Genomic DNA, 19,547 nt, shown 5'->3' with positions numbered 1-19,547 from the left:
CTGTTTTCTCTTGTGTGATGTGTAACTTATCGTAACAATGTCTCTTGAAGGAATTGCAATTGGCTCTCATGTTTCATCTGTTATATGTAAATGGATAGTCCTACACTCACAAGGTAGGAGTAACTTATGATGCAGTGCGTGTCAGTTCTTCACAAACAAAGAATCTGACTGCAGAGACGTGTGGTTTAGAAGTACATACGTTGTCTCATATTCTCAGACAGGACAAAGAGACAATTAAAATGGGTGGTATACTTGAATTTACCTCTCCTGGAAAATAACGCAAAACAAACGTGTTAATTATTTGTACAATTTTCAGAACCGTGTATTACTTCATCGTACGATATTTGAAATACATTAGTAGTATGTGTTAGCAGTGTCATTATAATAGAACGTGGAAAGAAGAAGAAAGCTGAGAATAACCATAGGTACGATTTTCACTTTTCATTGGAATATTATACATGGTATAAGACGAAATATTGCATAAACATATGAGATATTTGGATGATATTGTAAACATAAACACTCCTGCCTCTTTTTCCATGAATTATACGAAGAGCATTAACAACATTCTTCCTTAAGAGCATTAGAAAACTTTATAAAATGAAGCATTTTAACTACATTTCACTTTTAAAATAAATACAGGCATGCTAGGAACGAGGAGATTTTATAATTCCAAAACTCAATTTCTATTTTAAAAACCTTTAGTTATATAGTGTCCCCCCTCTGGCAAACTAGCGAAAGTGAAAAATAAGCGACCCTGCACTTAAGGTCTGTATTGCACTATTTAATAGTGCAATATAGACCTTAAGTGCAGGGTCGCTAATTTGTCACTTTCGCTAGTTTGCCAGAGGAGGGACGATATATTACACTTTATACGATTTTTTCTAATATACAATTTTATCTTCACTATATTAACGATATTCTTGGATTATGGTTTTCATATTCGCTTCTGTACAACTACCTTCACTCGTAGGTTTATGTTGCCACAGGCCAGAGTGATAGAACATAGAATCCTGGACTTCTAGGTAGGTATAAGCTTGAGGATTAAATTAAATTAGATAGACTTGATTTAACAAAGTAAAAGAAAGTAATCTTCAGTTTCAATATGAGTACTGAATTAGGCCTACATATGAACAAATATGCTTATATTCTTATAGCCGGATTCTTAGCCAGAATATGGAACACTGGACCTCTAGATATGTAAAAATTAGATGATAAAATAAAATTAGATAGACTTAGTTTAACAGAGAAAAATAAAATAATCTACAGTTCCAGTATGAGTACTGAATTATATACGAACACACATTATGATTACGTTGCATTATAGCCAGATTCGTAACCAGAATGTAGAACCCTGGACCCCTAGGTATGTATAAGCTAGAGAATTAAATTAAATTATATAGGCTTCATTTAACGGAGGAAAAATAAAATACTTTCCAACTTCAATACTAAATTACGTATCTACAGATATGTTTTCGTTTTGTTATCGCTAGATTCTTAGGCTGCCCCTTATCTTTCCTCTGGAGAAATAAACAATAATAAATTCAGCTTTGCTGTATAAGGAAATATGAGTAAGAATTAAAACATTCTTTCTCAGACATTAGCAAAGTAAATTTCTACATATCTGTGACTTTATTTCGCAAGTCAGTGACTCCAAGAGCTACTGATCTATGAAGCGAAGAAGTAATAAAAATTAAGATGAGAATTACTTCAGTAAGAGTAATGATATTTAAACATTACACACAATGAAGAAACAGGTCTCGACCTGCTCGCCCAGCGAGAGGGCTGCAACTGATATGTTCTGTCCTTATCTGTTGTCTCTGTCTTCCACGTCTTGTGCACCGTGTGACAATGTCGAACTGTTGCTAGCACTCAATTGGCTTAGGCCATATGCCTTCTTATTCTGAAACCGCTATAGTAACAGGTCTGTAAGTAGCAGTGCTGCCCTTCTTTACTGAAGCATCCACATTCTCATTTCCCAGGATTCCACAATGGGATTGTATCCATTGGAATACAATTCTTTTGAGAGAGCATTTTAGTTATTTCTGCTGTTGAGATGAAGGTGTGTGTCTAGAGACCATTGATAGAATAGCTGCTTTGGAGTCTGACAATATAACTGCATTCTTAAATTTATTGATGTGGCATAGAAGATTTCTGAGACTTTCACTTATTGCAATGATTTCTCCATCAAAACTTGTTGTTCCATATCCAAGAGATCTATAAAGTGAGAAGAGACAGCATGTAACACTTGCACCTGCACCTGCATCTTGTTCCCTGGAGATCAAGGATCCGTCAGTATACAAATGAAGCCAGTTTTGTGGAGGGTACCTGATATTAATTTTCTCTAAAGACAATTGTTTCATTATTTCAGTGTTTTCTTCTGATTTTAGTATTTCTTATTTAAATTTACATTATACTCGATATTAAATTCTCTACATTAAATACTAAAAAGGGGTTTTTCAGGCACAAACATAGTTTTTGGGCATTTATAGGAGTTTATGGTTCTTTTAGGCATTTTAGTCCTATAGAATTTTAACAGGTGGGGTCCTACACGAAACATAGAGATATCTGAATAACATAATCTAGGACGTAGCAAACAAAATAGGTACAGAACTATAAATTCGTTTCCTAATCATTAGCAGTGTTCCATTGATACAATTCCAGTCACTTGACATCATCTCTACAGCTAGTAGTCAGAGTACAGTCAGTTATTTGAAGAATGTTCTCCCACTTCATTTGCATCTTGTTGGCCCTGTCGTTCAGTTACAGTATGGGCACTGGAACGAGTACCATGTGCATGCAGTGTTCAAACATCCTCATAAAAACCCTTCCATCAGGTACTCTGCAGTCAAAAAACCATCATTGGTACTCTCGAACAGCAACTCAACAATTATACTGCAAGAACCATAGACATGCACCATGTTATATATAAAGACTCATGGCATGGCATTGTAACTTCACTTCACAGAATGTACTCATGCTTAGATAAATGCTACAACTTTTCTGATACAGACTCGAAGTTGGCGAACTAGAATATAAGACTCATCCTTCCACCCCTCCATGTGCAAATAACATGCGCACATTCAAGTGGCCAACATGACAAAGGGCATAGTACAACCTAATGTCGTCTTGGTTGCTTTTGCATCAATGTGAGTAATTATGTGAAGGAAGGAAAGGAGACTCATGCCTGTTATTTTCAAATAGCTGTTTTTCGGAAACCATTGAGAACAAGACATATGTCTATAAGATGGTTTTCCTTTAGAATTACCCATACTATCACTTCTCAATGTATGGTCCTTTGCTCCTGAATCAGCCTGTATTTATTTTTTTGTGTGGTGATGCATCAGTTAAGACACAGCTTACATTTTTCATTGGAAACCACGATTCTAGATTCGAAACTCACATAGGACATGGATGTTTATCCACTGTCGTGTAATGTTCTGTTTGATCTTGGGTGAAGAACCAGACTCATGCTGACTCCCATCAAAACAGTCCCACTATGTGTCCATCTAATGTAAGATTGAATAAAGCCTTCTCCCCAATCCCAAAAAGAATTGTCTTTATATTTATGTAAGTCATCCAATGAGTAATAAATATTATTAAAATTGTTCCTTCATTACTCTTGATGCACAATGAGACTCTTCTCTCAAATCAAATCTTGCAGGTCTAAATTAGTACTCTTTGTATTTGTAATTTAATATATAGAAGACATTTTTCTCAAAACAAATCAAGTGTGTACATTGGATTACTGAATGTTTCTGTGTGAGTATTATGTTAACATGTATACTGTTTTTTTATTTGTTATATTACAGAGCCAGAAGAGTACTCAAGACCTGCCACCAACACCTCCGTCCTCATCTGCACCTGACACACCACAGCCTGTAACTTCAAATGTTGCTCCAGCTGTGTCAGGACCTGGGCGTTCAGCTACTCCTGCTCCTCCCTTATCCAGTTCTGTATCATTCCCACCTCCCACTACACCTGGTGACACAAGTGGAGACGAGACCTCTTCCAGGGGCACTCTTGATTCCTTTATCCCTCCTCCTAAAGACTTTGAAGGTAAGAACAATCCATTTCGTAGTTTGACAGAATTATTGTCTGCTCCGAATGGACTGAATGTAACAGCCAGCTTATTTAACACTGCCCCAGCTCCCAGTATTCTAAATACAAGTCCCATAACACTTCCATTACCTTTAACTCCTGTTCTAACTCATCCCGTTCCACCCAGACCTGCCAAACGACAGCTGAGTGAAAAAGACATACGAATCGACCGAAATGGAGAGGTAAAAAGGAGGAGACATCGGCGCAACAGGGCCAGTACAACAAATGGAACAACAAATGCTGGGACAGTCAGTAAAAGTGCAACATTTTTGCCCAGTCGTCCTGAGAAGGCAGCAGATGTGTGGTCAGGTGCCAGCACATCTGTTCGTTCCTTGCGTAGTATGTATAACAGTGGCGCCTCAAGTAGTGCAAGTACAAGTGGGGCGCAAGTGGGCAGCTGTGTTGATTATGTGCTAAATGGGCGACGTCTTCGTGCAACTCAAAGGCAAGACAGCATAAAGACCAATGAGAGAAAAATGGTATCTCAGCCATCATCAGCAAAATCATCCCCAGTCAAACAGAATCCAGTAGAAATATCTCTTGACGATCTCAAATCGTCAGTGAACATTTACTTTGGTGCAGCAAATCGAATTGCAGCAGGAGAAAAATTCAGCGTTAGGGCAAAGAGAACAACTCCATCAGGAAAGGTTCAGTATCTTATTGAGTGGGAAGGGCCTTCTACATAACAGTAGATGTACAATGTGATACCAAGTATTCTATTGGACATCAATCTGATCATCTTATCACACAGAAACTGGTTCATAGTTACCTGGTAGATGGAGACAGCTTGAAAACTGCATTTGTTAACAACCATTTGTGCCATGGCTACATCTTCCAATGAACCCTGTAACAGGCACACTTCCTACTACAGTGAGTTTTGTTTTCCCACCCAATTGATCCCATCATTCATTGCCTCTTAGGACTGGGAATTTCGGATATCATCTGTTCCCTTGTTGTACAAATTGGGATGGAAGAGGGGTTTTTTTTTAAAGTTTTAATTAATGTTTTATAGTTGTTTTATAGATGTGTGGTTAAGTGCAGATATCTGTCCAACTTGTAAGTTAGATGTTTTTGAGAAGTGTGGGATACTTGAGCCAGTATGTTGTTTTGTTGTATCTGTTATTTATTTCAGAAGTGCGTACTGCTATACATGTGGAAAAATGCATGACATAGCTGGACAAAAATATTTTCTTCCAAAAATGCCTTATTCAGAAATGCTTTTGTAATTGTTAGGTGCATAAAGGAACTAAGGAGGTCATGTATACAAATACTATATAAAAGTAAGTAATAATTACATATTATTGGCCGTTTTTACAGTGTTAATAAAAGTATTGATTTCTTGACAGTAAAAATGAATACTTTTAATTTATATAAGTTTACTGCAATTTATTCATATTAGAAACTGATCATCATTTTAGACTGATGTCATCAGCGTGATCAATGTCAGGTACTCCTCATAAAAAATCAGGGATTTCCAGCAAGGAAATTATGCCGTTTTCTGGTCATTTTTTTGTTGCAGAAGTCACTGGATCTCATGTTACCAACAGCATATATATTATGTTTCGATGTTTTTCTGAAGTGAAAAAGTCTAACATTTTTGTACTCACCACTCACTTCAAGTACATCTTCTGACAACTATCCTACAGGTAATGGCAGAGATTTGATTATATCACTGCCATGCATAAGCACTTTGTGTACGAATGCACTCATTGTCCACCAGTCATATAACCTTATATAAATGTTACACATTAATATAGTGTCCATTTGTCAATACACATAGGATATTTGAGAAACATTTGATGAGCATGAAATAAAGACCTGTAATTTCTGTCACCTTCTCTAGATTGTCGAAGAATTTTCTTGCTATGTTCCCATCGTTGCTTTGCCACCTCCTTGTTTCATTGATCAGTGATTAGCTCCATTTCTTGATAAAACTTTTGTGTGACTGTAGATTTTCTTTGCCCCTTACTGCCTTTGGCCTCCTTGCCTCTAGCCTGCCACTGTTAAGAAATATTTAATAAAAATTCAAAGAAACGCAAATAGGCATGAAGTACTGATGCATCATATTGATTGGTATCTTATACCAAATGCTGAACAATAAGGTGAAAAAGTTTTGTGAAAGTATCTCAGCTTCACTGTCTGTAATGGATGTGTTTTGAGGTTAGCAGTGTTATTTTACTTGAGCTGTTACATTATACAGGGGATATATGTTAAGGCCTCTTGTCTTTGCTCCAGTTTGAATATCTCTCTCTCTCTCTCTCTCTCCATTTCTGTATGTGTGCGAGATATATATTCGGGTTCTGCATATTGTGGATATTGACTGTGACCCATTTTGAATGTGGATATACTGTTAGTGCACAGTAACTTTGTCCGTAGAAGTGGTGACAAGTAAACAATGTGAAGGATGGAGTCGCTCACTAGTCAAGCTACCACTGATGAAAAGAAAATTTCTTACCTTACTGTATACATACAGTGTTCGGACAAACTATTCATTGGAACAAACTGGAGACAGCTGAACTATACTTTGCAGTAAACCTCATGCATATAACCTTCAGTGTTGCCTAGCCAAAGAGTATCTATATCAAGGGAGACAATTTGGGCTCGGACATAATATTTTATTCTGAAATCTGTTAGTTTGCCAGCATGGCTTACTTTAAGAGGGCTGAGTCTAGAACAGGCTCATATATGCGATAAGTTCAACAGGTGGCCCAGATGACATTCATGAATCCAGCAACTGGACCACCCTGTCTTAGTCCCTGATAGAGTCAGATCCCGTTTCGTGGACGAGTAGTCTGATAAATCCCAAGGGACCAGTGTTTCCTGTCATCACTGACTGACAGATGGGCCATCCTACCTCAGTCAGGTCCCTCTGCACACAGGTAGCTTGATAAGTCTCAAGAGCCCCGAGCCCCAAGCCCTTCCTATATCAGCATAGGAAACTTGTACTACCCTCAAGACTTCATCCCAGTCTATTTTTACTATTGCAGATGATAGATGAAATGAGTTAGAGATGGAGAGTGTTGGTAGAATGATATAGGTACCTGGAAGTGTCCTGAGAAAAACCACTCTGCAATATTTGCTTTGTCCACCACAAATTTCATCACAACCTAGCTGGGGATCGAACCCGTGCCACATGGATAGAAGACTAGCACTTGAGCCACAGCTTGCCAGGTATAAAAGGAGTGAATTTCTAAGTACAGTACATCGAAAAAATCGTAATTTTAGTTCAGACTGTTCCCTCTGTACAATTACTGTATTATGAATGTGAATGTTCTTCCGAATGTTTTTTATTGTAGAGTATGATACTCCTGTGTACTTGGCAACACTTTCAGTTAACTTTGGCAATGGCAAGAATAAATATATTTTTCTACAATTTTCGCTATTGCAGTAAAACCTATATTAAATGACCACTGCTAGTTCCATAAGAAATTGGTCTTTCAGAGGATGGTCTCTCAATAGAGGGAGTTTTTTTTTACACAAATAATTGGTTAAAACGTTTCTATGTTAATCAAATAAAAAAAACAATGTGAATAATGTTAACAATAAAAGTTTGAGATAAGAACTTTATTTCTTATTTTACGTTATTTTTCAATTTTCTCCTTTGATTCATTACATATTCTGCTTCACAGAATCATAAATTGAATTCTGCTTAATTTTTGTTAAAGTTCGTTTTTACAACCTAATTTTCAAAACTATTCTTTAACATGTTATACAGTCTTTCAATGGTACCGATTGTTGAATTAGCTGGATATTACATAAGGCTTCTTCTAGTGACATTTTTTCGGGTTGAAATTCTCTCTTGACTTTAACCTCGTCATCGGTGGGTTGATCATCAGATTTTTCTAATAAGTAGGAGGGAGAAAAAATAAATTATTGTACTGTAATTAATAAGTAACGATTTGATTTTTCTGTACAAAATAAAAAGTAAAACCATCATATGGCATGAGAAAGTTTACCTTCCAAGAAACTGTTAAACATGGTGCAAATAACCCTTTCTCATCCTCGGAAGCCATTAGCAAACCCAACATTCCTTAAGGGATTAAGGATAGAGATGGGCATTCAACGTGAATACAGTACCACTTAACAACTTTGCCAAATGTCATTTTAACTTCTAGTACTGTAACGAATTTCTTGGAATTTATTTAGGCTACAGTAATGTAATAAAATACTAAATAATTGTAAATTTTAAAAATACAGTATGGACTTTTAAAGGGGGTAAAATGGCTATTCAATCACTGGTCAGTGGTCGGGGAGAGAGGTGGCCTTTTGAAAGGGATGTGATTTACATTGGTTTTATGGATGTTTAATTCGGTTCTTTAAAAAATCTGTCTAGAAGGAGTGGTCTCTCAATAGGGTTGGTCTTTCAGACAGGCTTTACTGTATTTCCTTCCCTTCACTGTGCACAACCATCTTTGATTTTCTTATAGCCATACTAGTATGTATGACTCCACATTGTCACTGTATTATATGATACAACACTGTAACAACTGTACTAATGTATACACTTTATTTATTAGAATATGAGACAGTTCACACATCAGCTCCAGTGCCCTGCAGCACAAGTTTTCACTATCTCTCAGCACTACATCTTAATACACTGTAACAACTGTAATAATGCGTACACTTTATTTATTAGTAGAATATAAGACAGTTCACAAACCAGCTTTACTGCCCTGCAGTACATGTATTCTAAACAGAGAATAGGAAGCATCTCCAACTCATGAAATCTAAACAGTCTTCCTTCCCCTGTCTCTGCTGAGAAAGTCTGACCCCTCTACTATGGGTAGTTCTATTGGGCACTGACAGTAATCGTCATTACCTAAACCTAATCCTCAATAAAGGCCATAGTTGCTTTTGTACTATATGGCTTCAAGGTCGACTGTGAAGAGTCATGTACCATTTTAATTTATTTCAGCCTTCGCAAAAATGTATCTGTGGTAAGCTTCACTATTTTGGCAACTATGCTTTTTCCATTCTTCATCAAACTCTTCTGAGTTGCATAAGACTGTTCTTCAGAAGATAACTCTGTAATGAGTGGCATTACATCCCTTGTCTTATTTCTCTCGGAACTTTCAAAAAATAATTTTCTTGACCTGCTTCTTTTTTGCATGCTTTTTTTGATGCTCATGCTAGGTGCTGGTTCTTAGTTATTCATACAGTAAAACTTTTGTATGTTTTATACTTATACATTCCAACTTCTAAGATCCTAGGATTAATTTTTGATGAAAAACTTTTATGGAAAACACATTTAACCAATGTTGCTTCGCAGTGTCTACCACGATTAAATCTCTTGAAGATCATAGCTAATAAGGAATGGGGACCAGATATTATGACAATGCGTCTGTTTTATAATGCTTATATACGATCAAAATTGACCTGTGGATGTGAAATATGGGGAGGAGCATCAGCAACTCATCTACAAAACTCAGCCTTAAGATTATGCTTAGGAGTGCCAAAAACCATATCAACTGTTGCCATAGAAATTGAATGTAATATTCAACCAATCAGACACTATGTATTACAAGAGGATCTAAAAATACATTTAAAATTGCAAGCCCATCTAGATCTCAGATGTTCTTCAAACTGTCTGATAATATCCTGTGTAATTTCTACAAAATAAACAAAGAAGAAATACCAATCTATATTACAGACACACTCATTGCTAAAACTCCAGTTGTGAACGAAATTCCTCCATGGAAATGAGTGATTCCAGAACATAGCATACAAATTCCAGGAAATCATTCCAAAAATGATCCTCCATACATTCTTAAGTTAGATGCCATGGAACTAATCTCCAGCACATATAAGGATCACCTTCAAATTTATACAGGTGGATCTCTAAATCCTAATAATGGGACATGAGGAGCAGGGTATTATATTCCAAAATATCAAGAAAGTTATTTCATACCATGTTCTTCCTCCTCCAGTCTTGACACTGAATTGCTAGCTATTGATGCTGCTCTTCAGTGTGTTACTCAAATTTCTGAAAAATCTATTTGCATACTTACCGACTCCATGGGGGCTGTATTTAATATAATTAAATATGTACCAAACCTATATGCACATAGAATTATTCCAATTCAGAAACAGCTAATTAAACTAAAAAAAAACTCCAAAAGGAGATATCATTTCAATGGATACCTAGTCATTGTGGTGTACCTGGAAACGAAAAAGTTAATAATATTGCAAAACAGGCAACATATTTGCAACCAAGACCTCTTCAAGTGATATCTCTATCCAGTGCTTTTGCTTCAATAAAGTCTCATTTTATAAACCTATGGATCAACAATTGGCTCTCTTCTGACAAAGGAATAATTTTAAAATCTGTACAAAAGAAACCAAATAACCTGGAAATGTACGAAAACTTGCCCAGACATGTTCAAACATTTTTAACAAGAGCCAGAATAGGTCACATTGTCACACAATTGTACCTACACCGATTTCACATTTCTGATAATCCTACTTGTCTGTGGTGTATTAATCATGATGAAGATCTGTAACACATTCTTTTATACTGTCCAGCCATAAACCACAAAAGAAGCAAATTGAAATCATCAGTACCAGTTGCAGAAGACACAGCCCTGCAGTATATATTGACTACGCCCCAACTCTGGCTACTAGCAACAGGCATCTATAATGAACACCAATCAAAATACCCCTCATTTCTCATGAAAAACAACTGAATAGACTACAGTGGACTGTAGTGGATTTTATGTTGTCAGCAAACAGCTGGATACATTAAGAAGATTGATACTTATACATTTTTTCTGCAGTCCCGGTAAAATTCCTATACTGCTTTCCATGTTGATTTGTTTCAGTTATACGTTTTTCTTACTTATACAGTTGTATTTGTATGTTCCAATTAAATTTTGCTCGAAATTAGGTTTGTTGTTAAAATGCGCAAAAAAAACTGGTGAATGTAATACACACCTGTGCTAAAAACCATTCGAGATTTAAATTACATTATCAAGACAAGTTATAAAAGCATTCCCTTACCTCTAGCTATACATCACATTCATCCTCATTTGCAGTATCAGAACTGGAATTTTCAGTCAACAGGCCTGGGTTGGTGTCAGAACATAGATTGACAGTAACTAAATCATGCTACTCTTTCATTAGTAATTAATTATTGGTAAATTCTTTTGGTTTAAAGATGCGCAATTTAAAGTTGAATTCGTAAAATCTCACAATAAAAGAAAAATTGTTATTAAGTCATTCTAGTAAATAAAAATATTATTCTTATTAGTGATTGTCGTCAAAAATGGACAAAAAATTACGAATGAAAAGTCTACAAAAGACGACAAAACAAGAACTCTCAGTGGCTGTTTCTGTCAGTTGTTTCCCACCATATTTCGTAACATAAATAGAGCATTAATTTAAATTTGAGTGTGAATATAATAAGCACCTCAGTTTTCAAAACGACTTTTTTTTAATGCGCATATTATAATCACGTAAATATGGTACAGTAAGTGTTCACTGTTAAGATGTGGTAAGCTTTGAAATTCCTGGAAATTCGAAGCTGCACATTCTTGTCTCTGTACGTGCTAGCTTCAGTAAATCGGTTTGCCCCAGTGGGAGAATCAATTCAGAGATGGGAGTGGAGTTTGTGAGTGTGCAGAGGGACGAAATGGAACATATTAAACAATGAGAATCCAGATCCAAATCTGTGACCACACTGAATACAACTATCCTAATACTCCTCCAAACTGAAAATATTTTGACAGTAAACTCAACCTGATATGAGGAGAAGGTTGCTGATTGGTTTTTAAATTCCAGTGAGTGGAAGAAAGAGGAAGTGTGTTTGCAATTGTCTTTTTATATTTTTTTAAATAATCACATGTTATTAATTATTAATGCTATTTCACATGTAATTAAATGTCATTGGTTATACATTTTTCACACTTATTCTTGTTTTTTCTTCAGACCACCATAAAAACGTATAATTGAATTTCTACTGTAATTTTTACCATTAATAGTTTTTTGTGAAATTATCATGGATTTGTTTACTCTCTTTCCACTTTTATACATTCTTCAATGTCTGAAGAGCACTTCTTTATTTATTATTTGTCCAAACATAATTAAATAACTTCACAGAACACTCAATATGAGATAACTTAAAGACTTTGTGCTCTTTTAACACTAAATATAGTTAATTTTAATGATTTTTGCACTGTTCCCAGAATCACCAATATCTAAATTTGCATGAATGCCTGTGTGGAGCTAACAATCTAACTGAAAACAAATGGGGTGCTCTGTGCAACTTTTTTTCTCTAGGCCTTGTAATTACGTAATTACAGAACATATAATCTCCTTTTTTAGGTAGATTGATGATAAATTAATAAAATCAGTTATTTTTAACATATCATGAAAGAACATACCTGTTGCTATAGAATCCGTTTCAATCACTCAAGAATTATCAGAATACTTACATTGTGTTAACAAGACCATATCTTCTTTTTCTTTTCTGGTTCTACAGCCCTTTGTGAGCTTTGGCCTCTTTCACAATTTTCCTCCACTCGCCTCTATCTTGTTTCTTCCTTTTCCATCCTCTTGTATCTATTCTTCCCATATCCATGTCAATGTCCTGTAACCACCTCTTCCTAGGTCTTCCTTTCTTTCTTACTCCTATAATGTGTCCATGAAGCAGGAGTTTTGGCATTCTTCCTTCTTGCATTCTCTTCACATGACCCAGCCATCTCAATCTCATGGATTTGATATGTCTTACTTAATTTTCTTTCCGTATTTAGTCAATTTTCGTGTTTGATCTAATTTTCCATTCTCCAGCTTCAAATACTGATACATATATGCGTCTAATAATTTTTCTTTCGAATATTCTTAATGCATTTTCGTCATTTTTTTTCAACACCCATGATTCAGCATAACAAGACCATATGCATGTGTAGAATGGCAGTAGCCAAATACTTGCAGCATGTGCATAGCAAATCGGTGGATATTTTAAGTTTTGTTTCTGAATCGGTAACAAGCCGAAAATTGATTTTTGTCCAGCTACATCCTGCATTTTCCCGTTTGTGTGCTGATTGGAATATGTAACTTCTGTTGGATAACCAAAAATTCCCGGTCCTGGACATTCATGTACATATATTACAATACTGCCAATGCTAAACTATCACTGCCCCGGTCTGGAGCTATTGTTTATTGTATATTGTGTAATGCTTTTACTTGATTTCTGTTACCACTTTAAGTAACAATAGATTGTACAGACCAAAGGACTGGCGTGATGTTGCCTTGCCTCTCAGGCCAGGGTTGCCGGATCACTTTCATGGGCAAGGGAGAGCACTTGCCACGTGTACAAATGGCTGCAGCAGCTGATAGTCTCGAATTTTAATGGGTGTGGTGAGTGCTTTTTCCTGCCAGGAATAACTGGAATCCAGGTGCAACTTCACAAGTGTACATATTTATTTGTTGCTGTGTGAGTGTGTATGTGCGTATGTCTGTAACTTGTACAGTATGTCTCTATAACAGTGTTGCAACATGGTGAGTGGCAGGCAGATTTGTGCCTAGCATAAATGGGCCAACAACATATTTGAGAATATCAGCTTCCCATGTTTGTGTCAAGGTATTGGTATATGATGCTAGAGATACATATGTTTTGAGGTGGTGTTCTGGGATACATATGCTTTCTGCTACAGATGGCATGTGAGATCGAATGTCGTCTGTTATACGAGAATTAACTTATCAAATAAGACTGAAAATGAAGCTTTTCAGGGTGACATTGACACTTTGTTTGAAATTGAGCATTTTTGTTTTATAAGGAGAATGAATTCCCCGCCCCCTCCTAATTTTTGGTGAGGAATAACATTGCATTAAAATGCTGCATGGAATTTCTCCTATTTTATGTTACAAACTGTATATAATGACTGAGTGGGAACCATATATACATGCTCAGAGAGAAAAAAAAAAAATTAGAAGTGCATACTATGAAACTGCATGTGAATATACATATGAACAAACTGCAAATTATCATTCCATTGCAATTTTAGACCAGATGTATCACTGCCAATTTTTTGTAATAATATTGTACTAGTCAGTACAGAGCAAAGAGGTTCCGACGAAAATAAATATGAAAAAATGTGTGAAGCTTTGCTACAGGTTCTGTTTCCTGTTTAATGTGATATGTTTTTGTTTTACCTATTCCAGTTCTAACTAAAGTTGAAATGAACATAACACAGTATATTATCTATTTCCCTGAAGTTAAGAGCTAAATTTACTTGTACTACTGCGAATTTCATTTGAATGAATTTTCTTGCACTCTTCTCTGCTAGCATCCCAAAATAATTTTACACATTTACGTGAATAAATGCATAAATGGAACATACAATTTCATGTATTTGTTTTAATTTGTTATATTGTATGTTGATTCTTTAAAGGTGTGTTAAATAACTGCTCATAAAAAACACACAATACTTAAACATAATCCTTAGACATTTGCATTTCTTAAGACAGTACAGGGGAGCGTTAATATGTTAATATGTTCATTCGTCAGTGCTCATTGAAAAATAGTATAGGAATTCTGTATTGGATTGCTGATTGATAATTTCTTCAAAATCACATATTAGACCTGTATGTAGAACTCCATTAATTTTGTTTACATTCTGTTAGTGCGAACAACTACTTTCAGAGTATAGAGTGCAATTTGAAGGCCTAATTTCAGTGTTTTTCATCTCGTTTCAGAATTGTGTGCTGAGTAGTTCTTGTACACTTTTAATCTTGTGAATTCCACTGCAATGTCTCTCTCCCTTTGGTGCAAATTATCCTTTTTCAATTTGTATCCTATCATTTTCTCTTGTCTCTTACCTATGTTCATCAAGTTTATTTTTCTCCAGAGTTAATTTGTTACGAGTTCTGAATAATGCCCAGAATTTCTAAAAGATATCAATAAGTGTATGATTTATGTCTTAATCTTGGTTACCGCTAACCTTTTTTCATTTTCCATTTTAAAAATATTTTGAGAATTTGGCATGTTTCAGTATCATTGATACTGAAAAAGTGGTGTTTGATTTATTTTTATGAAATAACTACGTCATTTCATCTGGGAATAAAGTAAGTGAAGTGTATCTGCCATTTGTTATAAAACAAAATGGTTATGCTACTTCTTGAAAGTAATTTCATATAGATACCATCCATCAAAGTTGATACACTTGCACATTGGATAACCATACTTCCTATTCATAAAAGTGTTGCTTTTGTATGGCATTAATTTCATCTAGTTCTTTGCTTGATACTGTTTAGATGTGTCAGACGTGTTTGAAACATTTTTCAAAAATGCCCACAGAAATAATAAATTGACAAATCAGATGATTGGACCAGCCAAGGAAGGTCTGCAAAATGGGAAGTTACTCCATGGTGAAAGACAATCCTTACAGTGTTCATCAACTGTTAACCCTTTGGCGCCGGAATTTAAATACCTTTGTGATATGTAGCTGACCAGGATTTAAATGCTATAATATCCCATTTTAATGCATGTGTGCTACTACTAAAGTCGAATTTCGGTTTTTCAATGATAGTTACTGTCAACTAAAGTTGACGTTAGGAGTTAAAAGTTGAAGTAACTGCAATTATATTAAGTGTCAAACTTGACTGAAGATGGAGTGTGGCCTATCAGAGCAGAGCAGCGTGTCTCAGCGGTGTTGCAATATGCACGTCCGGGAGGGTTGGGCAGGGAGGGAGGGGAGCTTTGTACTGTACATTCCTCAAGTATTTTACTACTGCTATATTATGATTATTATCATTATTATTATTTGTAGTATTTTAAAGTTTGGTCTCTGTTAATTTGTTTGTGGAAATCTCCTTGCAGCAGTTCTGCATGACGAACACAATTTGACCATTGTTCAACTGTCATACTATCTATTGTGGCATGTAATAATCTTTCGACGTCAGCCAATTTGAAAGTATTATTGCGAACTGCGACCTCACTGTCCTACATACAACGTCCTTTTGGAAATCATCAAGTTCAGTTACTCTTTTCGGAATGTTATGCTTTTTGCCTGGCAATTTGAACATAAGTGCGCCACTATGTTCTGTTGATTTTTTTTGCCTCATTACAAATATTTGTAAGAATATGAACGCTTCCAATACCACATGCCTCTCTAGTTAATTCCTGTGTTTTCGAAAAGTCGGTGCGATCCCGTATTTTGGGTGAAGCTAATTTTTTTTATCACTACTTTAAAACACTTAAACCACACGTACTTATTCATTAAAACCACTTGAACTTACGGTATGAACAATCAAGATAAAGTAAGTTATATAAATTACAAATAAGAACTTTTTCTAAGTTTGACTGTGTTTCGACTGCATTCTATATTATAAGGCATGAAGAATAACTGATGCGTGTTATTGTATGTTTACACAGCTGCCATAAGATAAACAGGCAGAATGTAAATGCATATAACTCTGCACTCACTTGACATAAAAATATGATTCTTGAACTGACATGACCAATGAAAGCATTTCTACAAGTGAAAATAAACAACCACCACATATTTTTAATCAGTTCTACAGAGCAAGGGGTGTACAGAATCCTTCTAGCCCAACTGGGCAACATTGCAGGGTGGGTCTGCTATGTGACTGGTAACAGAGTCTGCTGTTGACCTGCCTCATCTTCATTCAACGCTGAATCTCAGTGTAACATAATTCTGAGCGCACAAATGCAGTCAGCCTTTGCACATATTAATCTGATGCCAATTCATTTTCGAAAATATAAGAACCAGTAATCCCAAAGTTGATATTCTGCGCCATACAGCAACTCTTTGATTATGCAGAAATTTCTCATGAAATTGGTGAGGATTAGCATCACCCCATATTTTTTTGCTTATCACAGCTAGACAATTCAAAGTATGCTTCATCAATTTTATCAGCCAAGAATAATATCTAATTACTCATTCCTGAAGACAAAAAAAATGCGCGCAGAAAGCTATTTTCCTAGTAAAATCTGAGTCTGACAACTCTTGCGCAAACTAGATTTTATATGCGTGATAATTTAAGTCTGAATGCAGAATCTGAGACACTGAATGTGACACCACATGTTTGTGTGCATAATGCCTGGGACTTTAATTGATAAAAACATAAAATTTACTCTGTCACACGTTAAAAGTGTTAAAATTGTTAAAAAGGTATTTACCTTCGACAGACGGCCCGTTTCGACGACAAATAGCGTCGAAACGGGCCATCTGTCGAAGGTAAATACCTTTTTAACAATTTTAACACTTTTAACGTGTGACAGAGTAAATTTTATGTTTTTAACAAAGTGTTAACGAGAACTTTAATCAATTTAATTGATAACAACTCATACATGATGAGTATTCTTCAGTGTCTGTACAATTTTCACATTGTCTCCTGGTTTCTTATCCACTGCAGAAGCTGTAGTTCGAAACTTACCCATTTAGTTTCTTACGGTCTGCTGATCTGGAACCCCTCCATATCTCCTAGCCTTGAAATGTTGTCTAAATATTCACAGTGCAACAGAATTGCCATTACTATATTAGCAAATGTATATAGTGAACACATGATGTGCAGCTGATCAACATTCCATGTTGACTAAAATGGCATCTCTAGTTCAGGTTTGTACAAGTTACAAGGTCCATCTGAATACTACCCAAGTCAAAATGATAGGTACTGGACCATTCAATTATCATCCAACCAGAGCTGCAGCAAGGATTGTGCCAACCAGTAAACTATAGCTTGCTGCCAGCTGGGCAATACATGAGTCCATGGTTCAGTGGTTACTTGTTATGCTAGAGTGACTGCTTAATAAATTCTAATGCACTTTAAAAGTTATGTACTCACCCACGTCACGCAAGGAGATGCTGCAACTGCCTACCTCCATTTTCCACACATTTCTGGCATCTGCTTAGGGGAATTTTTCAGGTGTTGTCCAATATCTTCAGGAGTTTCTTGTGAATACTGTATGTCACCTTCATATCTTATCATGAACACTTCCTGTTTCCTGAAATTTATTGACTAATTTATGAATTGTATCATGACTTGGAACTCAGTCATCTGGAAATTTCTCTTGAAATAATCTGACAGCATGTGAGCAGATTCTGTATGGATTTACAAATCGTACATAAACACTCTATGTGGAATAGAATAATTAGGCTATTATGTGCCATTTATTCTTAGCATACTGTACATGTATAGTTGCTTGCACTATTCAAAAAAACACTGTCTCATGAGAGTCGGGTCAAAACCAGTTAACCCCACCTGCCCACTTCCCCATCTGGCTGTAGGCATTGCCTTATCAGCTGAGGCAGTTTCTCTGCAGCTCTGGTCAGAAGATAATTGGATGACCCATTCTAAACCACATCTCGAGAAATGTGTGTGTCAGAAAGGAAATGATACCTCCAATAGAAACTTGCTTCACATAAAACTTTTTAAGTTCAAGGAGAAAGAACAAGAAATAACTGGAGTGCCAACTCTAGGAGACAGACCAAAAAGTGTCAGAGACATTCAGTATTTGCTAATTGGGACCATTCTGTGCATGTATTCCAACTTTTATTTATTTGGGTGGGCTTGCAGGGAACTGTGAGTTGGTTCTGCAATAAACAAAGGATATTTCTTTCTCATTTCAAAGTACGTGATATTTACATATGTGCCATTACTATTAATATATTAATGAAATATAATTATTAACGTAGTTAACCTCTTCCCTTACTATACAGTATATTTTCCTAAGTTTGCGAAAAAAAAAAAAAAATTTATTTTGGCTTTGAGGTTATTTAATATTACAGAAACACTGTACACGACTAATTTTCTTACATATTCAAAAGAATCACTACAAAATAGACATATATTCATACCTGGATTATTATCCCGAGTTATCTGGTCCACCTTGATTCCAGCTCTGGTAATTTATCCCACATAAATTTTCTCCTAAAATATCTGGAAATATGTGTTCCTTGAATTAATCCACGTGGTACAATACCAGCGCTGATATCAGAGGGTTAAATGTTGCTTGATGTGTGATAGACACGAAAACAAGGCATTACGCAAAGTGGCACATTGCAGTCTGGACAGTAGTATCTGCTCTCGCGTCGAATTTTCTTGTTTTTTTGCATCCCTCACACTACTACACATGAAACACTGGCTGGTGGAATTGTTCTTCTTCGGACTAGGTGGAATAACTTCGGGAAAATATCTGTCTGTAAGCCAAAGTAGGTTGGGTGATTTCCCTGGTTGTCCTGCCTGGGGTGATAGGACATTCGAGCTGTATTTCTCTAAGATCTTGCAGATTACCACCATTTGGTAGTCCAAGGGTGTCTTTCTGCCTCCAGATTTTGTGTACAGAATGTAGGAATTTCACAGGGCCAACTCGAGAAGATGAAAGAAGATCTTGTAGTACCACTTCCCTCTCTTTTGCAGAACTGTGAAAGCCGCCAAATGCTGGTCTACCCTGTCCATTCCCCCCATTACATTGTTGTAGTCGACCA

At 36.0% G+C, this 19,547-nt stretch overlaps 1 protein-coding gene across 4 annotated transcripts in view; it reads left to right on the top strand.

The window, feature by feature from the left end:
• Pcl (polycomb protein Pcl) overlaps positions 1–14,033 on the top strand; it is a 183,753-nt gene extending 169,720 nt beyond the window's left edge. For all 4 annotated transcript variants that reach the window (XM_069820757.1, XM_069820758.1, XM_069820756.1 and 1 more), the window contains one exon: positions 3,813–14,033. In XM_069820757.1, the coding sequence (XP_069676858.1) occupies positions 3,813–4,787 (975 nt within the window). In that variant the 3' untranslated portion in view covers positions 4,788–14,033. The remainder of the gene's footprint in view (positions 1–3,812) is intronic.
• Positions 14,034–19,547: the final 5,514 nt, after the last annotated feature.

This window comes from Periplaneta americana, chromosome 3, assembly GCF_040183065.1.
Source record: "Periplaneta americana isolate PAMFEO1 chromosome 3, P.americana_PAMFEO1_priV1, whole genome shotgun sequence".
In the NCBI taxonomy this organism is placed as follows: domain Eukaryota; kingdom Metazoa; phylum Arthropoda; class Insecta; order Blattodea; family Blattidae; genus Periplaneta; species Periplaneta americana.
The sequence above is the reverse complement of the archived record's forward strand: the minus strand, read 5'-3'. Positions and strand labels throughout refer to the sequence as shown.